General features: G+C 42.9%; 1 protein-coding gene across 1 annotated transcript; it reads right to left on the bottom strand.

Annotated features, from left to right (window-relative positions):
* Positions 1-11166: 11166 nt before the first annotated feature.
* Positions 11167-12911, bottom strand: LOC136701644 (uncharacterized). The gene has a single exon (XM_066676284.1). The coding sequence runs from the start codon at positions 12904-12906 to the stop codon at positions 11968-11970; it is 939 nt and encodes a 312-aa protein (XP_066532381.1). The 5' UTR covers positions 12907-12911; the 3' UTR covers positions 11167-11967.
* Positions 12912-13822: the final 911 nt, after the last annotated feature.

Below are 13822 nucleotides of genomic sequence, written 5' to 3'. Positions count from 1 at the left end.
AGGAAAGGCCAGTAAACAGAAGAAGGGAAAGACTGAGGAGCGTTTATTTGAATTTATAAGGGCACATGTCAGTGTGAAACTGGTGTGACTTAAAAGCAGTTATTTATAGCATCTGATGAGCTCAAATTAGACATGGCCCATTGATAAATAGTATTTATATTAATTTCAGTCTGGACAGTAACAGTAAAGGAGACAGAATGTTTACAGTCTCCATTGACCAGGTGTTTATTATGTGTCTGTTCTTGAAGCTGAACTGGGCATTTCAACTTTCATTTTGTTTAATGTTTTGCTTACCGGGTTTGTGAACTGCGTATGAAGTTTGAGAATTGTTTCTTTTGCCGGTGGTTGCAAAAAAGTTGACAAATAAATTTTTATGATCAGAAGATTTTGTTGGAATTTTGCTGTCAGGAGCGAGGGGCGGACTGAAAGAGGCGGAAGCACTCGCTAAAACACAGTAAACGTTTATTTTAACTGAAAATAACAAAACAGACTTTAAACATAAGGAAAACAGATTAAACTACACACTAAGAAATAAACAGGGTAAACGGGGACAGACGGACAACAAAGAGAAACGACGACAGAGGAAACTTCGGAGACAGACAGAAAACACGACTGACTAGACATGGGAGAAATGTGAAATGTTTGACAAACAGGACGTGAAACAAGAGGGCTTAAATACAGACACAAACGAGACACACCTGGACAGATAACGAGGACGGGTTAACACATGACACGGACGAGGAGGCGGGACGAGGGCGGAGACAAGGATATAAACAAAACATAGCCATGTGCTAAAAGCACATGGCTGGGGACAACAGACATGATAGGACAAAGGCGTGACAGATGCCCCCCCCAAGAACGCGCAACTCCCGGGCGCGTATTCCTAAACCCCCCAGGAGCTGGCACAGGAGAGGGCACGGAAAACATGACAGGACAACAAACCAACGGGTGACAGGACTCAGGACAATACGGGAACAGACACTGGAGCTGGGGACACAACAGAACCGAATATACGAGACGGGACATGGGACATGACAGGTGACTGACAAAGGGAGGTAACAAAAGACTGGAACGGACTGGACATGACGGGAGTGGACACATGAGACTCGACAGGGTTTTTGACATTGGACATGACACTGGATGGAAACAGGGACTGGACATAAGACGGGACAGGTGACAGGACTTGGTGCTGGGACTGGACGGGAGCAGAGACTGGTGACAAGACACTGGACAGGATAGGAACGTTAGACTGGACAGAGGTACATGACTGGACAGAAGACAAGACAGGTGACTTGACACTGGACTGAAACGGAGACGGGACTGGAGACTGGACAGGGGATTGAAAGGGAAACTGGACCGGAGACAAGACAGGTGACTGGACATTGGATGGATACGGGAACTGGACGTGAGACAAGACAGAGGGTTGAAACGGGGACTGGACAGGACTAACAGGGGACTGGACATGAGACAAGACAGAGGGTTGAAACGGTGACTGAACAAGGGGTTTGAAACAGAGGCTGGACCGGAGACAAGACGGGTGACTGGATATTAGACGGATATGGAGACTGGACATGACTAACAGGGGACTGAACATGAGACAGGACAGGGGATTGAAACACAGGACTCACAGGAGACTGGACTGGACTTGGTAGGGGAACAGGGACCAAGACATTCAGGGGGACAGACACGAACACAGTGACAGGGACTGGGACAGAGACAAAAGCTGACACGGGTACTGGGACAAGGACAGAGACAGGAACCAAGACAGGGACAGACAAGGGAACCAATATAACAGGGGGGTGCCCAGGACTGGCTAATGTCTGTGGGGCAGTCTGAGGAACCAGCCTGGGCACAGTTCTGGGGATCGGCTCTGAAGTCCTTCGGGCCGACCTACGGACATGGACAGGAGCGGCCGTAGCCACAGTCACGGGGACAGGAGCGGCCGTAGCCACAGTCACGGGGACAGGAGCGGCCGTAGCCACAGTCACGGAGACTGGAGCGGCGGGGGCCGCCATCACGGAGACTGGAGCGGCGGGGGCCGCCATCACGTAGACTGGAGCGGCGGGGGCCGCCATCACGTAGACTGGAGCGGCGGGGGCCGCCATCACGTAGACTGGAGCGGCGGGGGCCGCCATCACGGAGACAGGAGGCCCTGCAGCGACGTCCACGAAGGCAGGGGAACCTGCGACGTCGTCCACGGAGGCAGGGGAACCTGCGACGTCATCCAAGGAGACTGGAGATTGTGCGACGACGTCCACGGAGGCAGATGAATCTGCGACGTCGTCCACGGAGACTGGAGAACGTGCGACGACGTCCACGGAGGCAAAAGAATCTGCGACGTCGTCCACGGAGACTGAAGAGTCGACTCCTCCGGTATATGAATCGGAACAGCGCCAGGCAGGAGCTGGAGCCGGCGACTCCATTCCGAGGCCTCTTTCAAAGCCTCCCCCACAGGATCTTTGGGGCCTGTGCGGAATGGAGTCCGGCGAACGGCACACCCCTTAAGGTAATAGTCCGTGCTAGCTGCGTCCTGGGGGTCGTACATTCTGTCAGGAGCGAGGGGCGGACTGAAAGAGGCGGACGCACTCGCTAAAACACAGTAAACGTTTATTTTAACTGAAAATAACAAAACAGACTTTAAACATAAGGAAAACAGACTAAACTACACACTAAGAAATAAACAGGGTAAACAGGGACAGACGGACAACAAAGAGAAACGACGACAGAGGAAACTTCGGAGACAGACAGAAAACACGACTGACTAGACATGGGAGAAATGTGAAATGTACGACAAACAGGACGTGAAACAAGAGGGCTTAAATACAGACACAAACGAGATACACCTGGACAGATAACGAGGACGGGTTAACACATGACACGGACGAGGAGGCGGGACGAGGGCGGAGACAAGGATATAAACAAAACATAGCCATGTGCTAAAAGCACATGGCTGGGGACAACAGACATGACAGGACGAAGGCGTGACATTTGCAGTCAAAAGCAGTGTTGCTGGCTTTGATAATAATAATAATAATAATGATAATAATAATGATAATAATAATAATTATGATAATAATAATGATAATAATAATGATAATGATAATAATAATAATAATAATAATAATGATAATGATAATGATAATAATGATAATAATAATGATAATGATAATAATAATAATGATAATAATAATAATGATAATAATAATGATAATGATAATGATAATAATAATAATAATAATAATAATGATAATAATAATGATAATAATAATAATTATGATAATAATAATAATAATAATAATAATAATAATAATAATAATAATAATGATAATAATAATAATGATAATAATGATGATAATAATAATAATAATGATAATAATAATGATCCATCCATCCATCCATTATCTGTAACCGCTTATCCAATTTAGGGTCGCGGGGGGTCCAGAGCCTACCTGGAATCATCGGGCTCAAGGCAGGAATACACCCTGGAGGGGACGCCAGTCCTTCACAGGGCAACACAGACACACACACATTCACTCACACACTTAAACCAGTCGGTCCTGGGGATCGAACCAGCAACATTCCGGTACCAGGTCTGGTCCTCTAACTGGGCTTGGTACCGGCCAAAGCTGCTGGGTTTGTTCAAATAAAAATCTGTAGATGGTTTTACAGTTGTTCTCAATTGCCAAGACACATTTCCTGAAACCATGCATCCATTTCTCCAAACTGTAAACACAAAACTCAATTCACACACTACATTCACAAAACCTCTGACTCTTCATGCAAAACCACACTATTGCCTCAAAACAGTCCACGCAGTGCTCAACACCAAACAGTGTGGTCAAATCAGGCCTCGAGTCAATCACAATGATAAACAGCACTGAACAGTCATTACACACAACACTGAAAAAAGGAAAACACAGTGATCAGATCCTGAAGCTGTAGAAATAATCTTTATTGTCCACAAAGAAAAAAACATACAGTATCTACTCTAGTGCAAACATTATGTTGATGGGCTGGGTCACACCACAGGACTTCATCTACACCACAGGCCACATTCTCCCTGGCCAGACAGCATGGGAAATAACTCCTAGTATGTCAGGCTTGGCATGCATCCACCCCTATGGCCAATCACATTCCTGCCTCTCCTCCTCCTTTTGGTGAGATTGAACCCAGCTTCATCCATGTAAATATATTCATGTGAACGGTCTGAGAAATCCAGCTGAAACATTCTCTGCTGTATTTCGCTCAGTGTGATTACACTTGTCTTTGAGGGACCATGTCAACAATGAGGGTCTCTTGGAGTGGGTTCCACATAGACGTCCTCCCTGCGATATGGCAGTTTTGTGATTCTACAAAAGAACATGGCATTACAGAATATTACATGCAGTACTAAGACTACAAACGTTTTAGGAAAATCAGGTAATGAAACACCATTTTCAGATCTGTACTGAGTCATACTGTAAACGTAAACATACACGACATGAATAAAGCAGTTACCTGTTCTCCTCTCTGAATGTTCAGACTATGGTGGACACTGAATCTACTCAGTTTGGGCTGAATTTGAAGTCCTGCTTCCCTCAGAGTCAATCCATGGACAAGAACGTGGTCAATGATGGTTGTCCGTATTTCATCTGAGATTATCATTCTTCGTCTCGTCCCTCCTCTTCCACCTCTTCCCCTTACTCTGCCTCTGTTTTTATTCACAGTGAAACTTCTACGACCGGGACCCTTGTACTGGTTTATATTGGTTTCTTCACATCCTAGGTCACATGTGTGATCAGTTTAGAGGCTGTGTTTAAGTTGTGACACCAGTGCTTTATTTGAGTTTCAGCTCCCTGTGCTCACCATTATACAACCCACGTGCATCACAGTGCAGAATGTGTTTCAGTGGGTGAAAATATGTAGCAAATTGTGTCTTAATTGATGAAAAGTGCTTAAGGTTCTGACAAAGGGGTGACAATTTCAATGAATGGGTTTAGGACACTGAGCATTTGATTCAGAAACAGAATGTTGTGTTTTAGCAACTGAGAAAAACTGTAATGAGACTCTTAAAAATTCCTGCTCCAGAAGCTCAGATACATCAGTGATATGCTTTACATTCACAAAGAATTCACAACACACACAGTTTCTATAATCTCTGTATAATTACAATAAATAACACTCTGGAGCAGCTGCATATGGTCATACAATCATGAGTGATTCTATTTCACTGCAGGGAGACAACAGGCAAAACGTAGCTACCAATTCCCCCAGTTTCTGAATCTGAAAAGAAAAAAAATAGTACCACTGTGTTGGAAAGGAACCACGCACTCTCTCTCTCTCACTCTCTCACACACACACACATACACCTCACATTGAAAGTGAAACCCCACAATTAAAACAACACACCTCTCCATACACCAATCCCTGACCACCCACCCCAACACACACACGCACGCACACACACACACACTAAAATCCCAAATAAATGCACAACATCCATTAAGCCGTAAAACACCACACAAGCTGTCCAAACGACAGGGGGCGGAGTGAATGCAGAAAAGGCACTCTGTGAGTCCTGATTGGCCCAGGACCCTCAAAGTCCACAGCAGACATCCATCCATCCATTATCTGTAACCGCTTATCCAATTTAGGGTCGCGGGGGGTCCAGAGCCTACCTGGAATCATCGGGTGCAAGGCGGGAATACACCCTGGAGGGGACACCAGTCCTTCACAGGGCAACACAGACACACACACATTCACTTTCAAGTCGCCAATCCACCTGCAACGTGTGTTTTTGGACTGTGGGAGGAAACCGGAGCACCCGGAGGAAACCCACACGGACACGGGGAGAACACACCAACTCCTCACAGACAGTCACCCGGAGCGGGAATCGAACCCACAACCTCCAGGCCCCTGGAGCTGTGTGACTGCGACACTACCTGCTGCGCCACCGTGCCGCCCCCACAGCAGACACTGTTTTAAAAACTACCTCAGGTTTTACTGGAATATTTAAACTCACCTGGCATTTTGCAGCAGTGTGAAATGATGAAATGATCCAGGGTCTGCTTGAGAGAGAGAGAGAGAGAAAGAGAGAGAGAGAGAGAGAGAGAGAGAAAGGGTTAAATGTGATTTTAAGTAAATTAATAAACAAATAAATAATACATGCTGTTATTGTCATTGTACATTTTAAAGGATTGTTTTTCTTGTAATTTAACCCATTCATTATTTAGGTTCATCAGGTTATTTACAGTGTGACCACAAACCTCTTACTGAACTAAAGTTAATATAAAACTTATTAGATTTAGTTTTTCTGAAGAAGCAGATCTCTTATATTTTTCTGTCAGTGTGTAAAAGAAACTAGAGCCAATTTACTGCAGCATGGGTCCAATGCCCCTTTCTGGTGTTTACCTGGAGGAGCTGTGTGTGTGAACGCAACCTCTCACAACAAAGAGGAAACTTTACAGAAAAAACACACATTCCCCAGACAAAGGCTGGCCATGACTCTGCTAACAGTAAACATTAGCATTGTTCACCCGCTGGATAAATATGTAATAATTATTTATGTCTGAGTGGTCCTAATGTTTTGGCTCATGTGTACTGGGTAAATCCCTGGTCTAATGATATATACAGACTCAAGAACAGTTTTCCCAAAAGTCATAACCACTCTGAACGCACACATGCACTGACTTTTACAGCCTTGAAGTAAAAACACACAGCGTGGCTCATTCAACCCACTGTCTCTCTCTCTCTCTGACATGACCAGGCTTTTAATGACAGGTCCTCGCCTCGTGTAATTCTGAGTCTCGACAGCAGGTGGAGCTAATGCACTTTGATACAATCTGGGTCGATCTAGTGAAGCTGCACTGGACCGGAATGAGTTGAGGGATTACTTCCTTTTTAACCCTGGACCTGGAGGCCATTCCTGGCTCCGGAGTCTACCCGGATTCACTGGGCACAAGGCGGGAACACACCCTGAAGGGGGCGCCAGTCCTTCACAGGGCGACACACTGGAAAATTACTGTAAATGTAAAGATAATATTTTGAACCTGATTGCAGTAATATGCTGTAAAATTAAGAGCTATTTGTATAAACCTGTTTACAGTGAACATTTAAAAAAAAACTACAGATTTACTGTAAAATATTACATCTCATTTCCATGATAAACACATTATTATAAAGACACGATTATTATACAGTGTTTTATTGTAAATTTAAACTTTACAGTAAATTACCAGCAGCTGTGGTTGCCAGAATATCCTTTCAAACAATACGCACTACACACTAGGCTTTACAGTTTTTTTGTTAGAAAGGAAATAGAGTTAAATATAAACCAAGGGACAGACTATTATTGAGGCATTAGTCCATTCTCAGTGTAAAAAAGATGGAACAGATCCAATACCTTTCCCAGTACACTTCCACCGCAGTGGTGAGGTCACGTGTGTCCAAACGTGTGTGTGTCCACTAATCCATGGTGGAATGAAGAAACATTATGAAAAGTGGCCACTTGCCCTAGTTCATCAAAAACACAACTTTCTGCAGTTGAATTAAGATAAAACTGAGATTGATCTATTTGGGAACAGCAGTGAGACACAGATTGGCTCGTGACCTTGGTGTATTAATGGACTCAGATCAGTTTTAGTCTCATATTAAAGCAGTTACTAGATCAGCATTTTACTGTCTGAGAGACATATTGTCTCTTAATTGGACTTCCACAAAAGACCAATAAACTGCTTCAGCTGATTCAAAACACAGCGAGACTCTATTTTGGAGCAAAAGAAGAATCACATCACCCCCTTCATCCTCAAATCTTTACATGGGATACCAGTCTGTTACAGAATAGACTTTAAGGTGTCATTACTGCTCTATAAATGTCTTAATGGGGTAGGACCAGTGTATTTATCTGCTACAGATATATGAGCCGAGCAGAGCTCTCAGATCTTTAGGAACTAGAGTTAGTCCTGTCTCAGGTGAAAACATCATGTGCAATAACTTCTTATGTGTAACCATCTCTGTATGGTTGTATGGGATATGTTTTGTGAGTATTTAAGTTTAAGTCTTTTCCTCCATTGTTTTTTATTGCGTTACTGTCTTTTTTTCCCCCACTTCTTGTCCAATGCCTAAGATTGTGTGCTGCTGTAACAAGTGAATTTCCCCGATGTGGGATCAATAAAGTCAAGTCTAAGTCTAAAACTAAACATGGAGAAGCAGGGTTTAACTCAAATCAAATCAAATTTATTTATATAGCGCTTTTCACAACTGATGTTGTCACAAAGCAGCTTCACAGAATTCCAGTAAGACAAGATTTGACATGAAATGTAAAGACAAATGTAAAACCCTCAAGTGAGCAAGCCAGGGGCGACAGTGGCAAGGAAAAACTCCCCCAGCTGAGGAAGAAACCTTGGGAGGAACCAAGGCTCACAAGGGGTGACCCATCCTCCTCTGGTCAATCTACTGGTGATGATAGTTAGTAGTCCATGAGAACTTCAGTGTAGGGACAGCTTCAAGGCACTTGGTGGTTGCTGGAGCGTGGGCAGCTGGTCTGAAGCGTGGAGGAGGATCTCGACAGTCATCCATCAGTGTCCAGACAGACAGGTGGGCAGTCGTTTACTCGGAAAGATGTAAAGGGATGGAATTAGTTTTGAACTGTTTTGTGTTTGTAAAGTAGAAAATATGAAAATTTCCAGAGTGTGGCTAATGACTCCGGCAGATCTGACTATGACAGCATTAACTAAAAGGAGAGAACCAGAAGGACACACAGACACGGGAGCATCCTGAAACACTGGCATCCCTCCGCTCCACCGTCAACAAACCTGAGTGATCGCGAGAAGCGGCGGGACGACAGCACCAGCGTCTCAGTATACTATAATTCCCTGTGTCCATGGACCCCCCGGATCTGCCGCCTTTATCTATGGGGGAGCATTAGCTACCAAATGATAAACTAAACAAATGAGTTTTTAGCCTACATTTGAAGATTGCGACTGTGTCTGAGTCCCGAACATTTTTTGGAAGATCATTCCAGAGTTGGGGGGCTTTATAAGAAAAGGCTCTTCCCCCAGCTGAGGCCTTCTGAATTCTGGGAACATTTAAAAATCCAGTATTCTGTGATCTGAGTGAACGTGGAGGCTCATAATAGGAAATTGTATCTTGAAGATATTCAGGAGCAAGCCCATGTAGAGCTTTATATGTTAATAACAAAATTTTGTAGTCAATGCGGAATTTAACAGGCAGCCAATGAAGTGATGATAAAACTGGGCTGATATGTTCAAATTTTCTAGTTTTAGTGAGGACCCTAGCTGCAGCATTTTGAACTAGTTGAAGTTTTCTTAAATTGCTGCTGGTGCATCCTGACAGTAGTGCGTTACAGTAGTCAAGCCTTGAAGTAATAAAGGCATGTACTAATGTTTCTGCGTCCTGGAGGGATAAGGCATTTCTAATCTTAGCAATATTGCGAAGATGTAAAAAAGCTGTCCTAGTGATACTACCTATGTGTTGATCAAATGATAAATCCGGGTCAATTATGACACCAAGATTTTTTGCTGCTGAACCAGGTTTAACTGGAAAGTTAGCTAGATCTAAAATTAAATCTGATAATTTATTTCTTGTCACTTTTGGACCCAAAAGCAGGACCTCTGTTTTGTTGCTGTTTAGAAGGAGGAAGTTACGCAACATCCAGCCTTTCACGTCTTTTACACAGTCCTCTATTTTCTTTAATCTGTGTTTGTCATCGGGCTTGGCTGAAATATACAATTGTGTGTCGTCTGCGTAACAGTGAAAGTTAATGTCATGGTTTCTTATAACTGTGCCTAGCGGTAACATGTATAATGTAAATAATAATGGTCCTAAAATAGAGCCTTGTGGAATTCCAAATCTTACTTTAGAATAATTTGAATTTAGATTGTTTACTTTTACGAATTGATAACGTTCCGTTAAGTAAGATTTGAACCATAATAGGGCTGTCCCTGTGATTCCAACCATGTTTTCTAACCTTTCTATGAGAATATTGTGGTCTATTGTATCGAAGGCTGCGCTTAGGTCAAGAAGCACCAACAGGGATACGTGGCCTTGATCAGAGGCAAGAAGAAGATCATTTGTTATCTTGACTAGAGCTGTCTCTGTACTATGATGTTGCCTGAATCCAGATTGGAATTTTTCATATATATGATTCTTATGTAGATATGAACTAAGTTGTTGGGCCACAGCTCTTTCTAAGATCTTAGACAGAAATGGCAAATTAGAAATAGGCCTGTAATTAGACAGTGTACTAGCATCAAGATTTGGTTTCTTGATCATAGGTTTAATAACTGCTAGTTTAAAAGCTTTGGGTACATGGCCCAGACTAAGCGATGAGTTTACTATAGTTAAAAGAGGATCAATAATAGCTGGTAGTACTTCTTTGAGCAACTTTGTGGGAATTGCGTCAAGTGTGCAAGTTGTACAGTTTGCGGAGGTGATAATCTTCTCTAGTTCTAATTGTGGGAGTGGGTAAAAGGTTTCAAGTCTTTCTTTTACAGTTATATTATGTTTTATTTCATTCACATCAGGTGGCAGCCAGGATGGATTTGATCCTGTGGCTAGAGTTTGTTGTCTAATATTCTCAATTTTATTATTAAAAAAGTCCAAAAAATCTTTACTGGTGAGAGTTGCTGGAATTAGTTGTTCGGAACCTGCTTGATTTTTTGTAATTCTAGAAAACACACTAAACAGTGCTCTCGGATTATTTTTATTATTGGAGATCAGCGAGGCCAGATATGCTGAGCGAGCTTTAGTGAGGGCATTTCTATACTCTATAAGGCTGTCCTTCCAGGCAGAATGAAACACTTCAAGCTTGGTTGATCGCCATTTCCGCTCTAGTTTTCGTAATGTTTGTTTTAAAGTACGGGTCTTATCGTTATACCATGGTGCGAGCTTTTTCTGTCTTATACTTTTATGTTTAAGTGGTGCTACCTTTTCTAAAGTAGATCGACAGGTATTTTCTAGGTAGTCAGTTAGTACATCTAGGTCCATTGGGTCTGATGGAGTTGGAACTGGGGTCGATAGTTCTGGTAGGTTTTCTATAAATTGTAGGGCGGTAGATGGTTTTATTATACGCCTTGTAGAATAGCGAGGGTTCTTACATATATTATGGCTAAAACGTAGCTCATATGAAATTAAGTAATGATCGGAGATTGCTGAGGATTGCGGTAAGATATTAATTTTGTCAATGTTAAGACCTAGTGTCAGAACTAAGTCTAAAGTGTGGCTGCAGTAGTGTGTAGGCCCTGTTACATTTTGAGTAATACCAATAGAGTCTAAGATTGAGGTAAATGCCTTTTTTAGTGGGTCACTTTCCTTCTCGAAATGGATATTGAAATCTCCTACAATTATAACTTTATGATTGCACACCGCTAGGTTTGTAGCAAAATCGCTGAATTCTTTCAGAAATTCTAAGTAAGGCCCTGGTGGTCTGTAAATGTTGCATAATAAAAATGCGTCCTTTTTTGTGACCGGATTTGTAATAATAGTGGAGAGAACCTCAAAAGAAGAAAAGGTGTCACATTGTTTAAGACTAATTTCTAGGGTATTTTGGTAAATTACACATACTCCACCTCCTTTGCCTGATATTCTTGGGCTATGTGCATAATTATAGCCTAGGGGGGTGGCTTCATTTAGTGCTAAATATTCATTTGGTTTAACCCACGTTTCCGTGAGACGGAAAACATTGAATTTATGATCACTTATAATATCATTTACGATGAGTGCTTTTGAGTTTAGCGATCTTATGTTGAGTAACCCAAATTTTAGTTCTGAGGTGTTGCTGCTAGGTGTTGTGTATGATTTAATATTGATTAGGTTGCTGAAACAGGCTGATTTTGTTTTTCTACTTTTACATTTAGTTCGGGGGAAAGACACAGTCTCAATACAGTTGAACCTGGGTGACGCCTCAAGACAGTTCGCAGACGGTCGGTTTAGCCTGTCTGTCTGCGGCCTGGTCCCGGCTCTGGATTGTCAGCAGCTATCTACACTACTCTGCCGACTAACTAAAAGACTATGTGCTATACTGCAAGAAAGTAAGGCAGCACCCTCCCGCGTGGGGTGGATACCATCCCTACCTATAAGACCAGGCTTGCCCTCAAAACGTAACCAATTGTCTATAAAGCCCACTTGATTTTCGGAACACCACTTGGACATCCAGCAGTTTAACGCCCAAAGTCTGCTGTAAGCTTCGTCGCCACGCCGCATTGGTATGGGACCAGAGCAGATTACGGCATCGGACATCGTCTGGGCCAGTTTAATCACCTCTGTAATATTACCCTTAGTTACCTCAGACTGCCGCAGACGAATATCATTGGCCCCTACATGAATGACTACCCTCGAATATCTCCTATTAGCTAACAGTCTAAGGTTGCCACTAATATCCGGCGCTCTGGCTCCCGATAAACAGCTAACTGTTACTGCCGGCGCCCCTAAAGGAGTAGCTAATTTCACGTGCCGAACAATAGAGTCTCCTATAACCAGAGCACTCTTAACAGGCTCCTCAGCGGGTGCTTCGCTGAGCGGGGCAAACCTGTTTGACACGCGAATCGGAGGAGCGTGGTGTCCCGGTGGGCTAGCTTTGGCCTCAGCGTTAGCATCAGCCTTAGCTCTCCGGCTATGACGCCGAGACGTCACCCATTCACCCCGCTGTGAGGGCTCTAACGCCGGAGTCGTGGGGGTGCTAACTCTCCCTAAGGCACCCGGAGTTGCTAACACTGAATCTCGCTGTTTATCCCTCAACAATAATAAGCTCCGGATGCGCACTTCTAGCTGGTCCACTTTATCCACCAGAGAGCTAACTAGCTGACACTTACTACAAATACAACCACTATATTTATCGCTAGAGGTGGAAAAGGGCGTTAAACTAAACATGCCACACTCTGAACAGGCAAAACAGCCAGTAGTAGCCATGGAATTGCAGGTACTTACCGCTTTTAGTGAATTTTAGTAACTTACACCAAGAACGTTACTCCAGGGTCCGGTGGCAGTTTTAGTGCCTCTGTAATGAATATTCCTGCGGAGACAATCTAAAAGATAGATCTATGGATGGTTAGTAGGTTATAAAAACAGATATAAATATAGAAATAACAATGGAAACGATTAAACAGGAAAACCCGAGCGATCAAAACAGCTTCCAAACGGGTACAGAAACAGCCAAACGGGTTGCCAGATCTGGCGCCGCTCTGAAACAGAACCAGATTGACAACATGAGAGCCCTGACTTTAGACTCTTTTAAATCAAGACTGAAACATTTTTGTTTGAGCAGCTACAGCTCGGTTTAAAACACTCTGCACTTTTATTCTGTAACGGCACTTTAGTTCTTTTCTTTTATTGTATCATTTTATATTGTTCTAATAATTTTTAATCATTTTACTCTTTGTATGTATTTCCTTTTACTGCAACATTTTACTGCAATATATGATTATTTTATGATTTTTATTCTTGCTTTGATTTTAACTGTTTCTTCTGTAAAGCACTTTGAACTGATTTTGTATGAAAGGTGTTCTATAAATAAACTTGCCTTGCCTTACAGTTGAGAGTGGCATGGATTCTGGTCAATATCAGCATATGCTTGAGAACAATGTTCAAGAATCAGTGACAAAGTTGAAATTGCCCAGGGGCTGGATACTTCAACAAGACAACGGCCCTAAACACTGCTCAAAATCTACTAAGGCATTCATGCAGAGGAACAAGTACAACATTCTGGAATGGCCATCTCAGTCCCCAAACCTGAATATCATAGAAAACCTGTGGTGTGATTTAAAGTGGACTGTCCACATTCAGTAACTATCAAACCTGACTGACCTGGAGATGTTTTGTAAATAAG

The sequence above is a fragment of the Hoplias malabaricus genome, chromosome 7 (assembly GCF_029633855.1).
Source record: "Hoplias malabaricus isolate fHopMal1 chromosome 7, fHopMal1.hap1, whole genome shotgun sequence".
NCBI lineage: Eukaryota > Metazoa > Chordata > Actinopteri > Characiformes > Erythrinidae > Hoplias > Hoplias malabaricus.
This window is presented reverse-complemented; position numbering and strand designations above follow the sequence as displayed.

Bases quoted from the DNA above. Each gene is read 5' to 3' on its own strand.
- LOC136701644 (XM_066676284.1), bottom strand. From the start codon at position 12,906: ATGGCTACTACTGGCTGTTTTGCCTGTTCAGAGTGTGGCATGTTTAGT.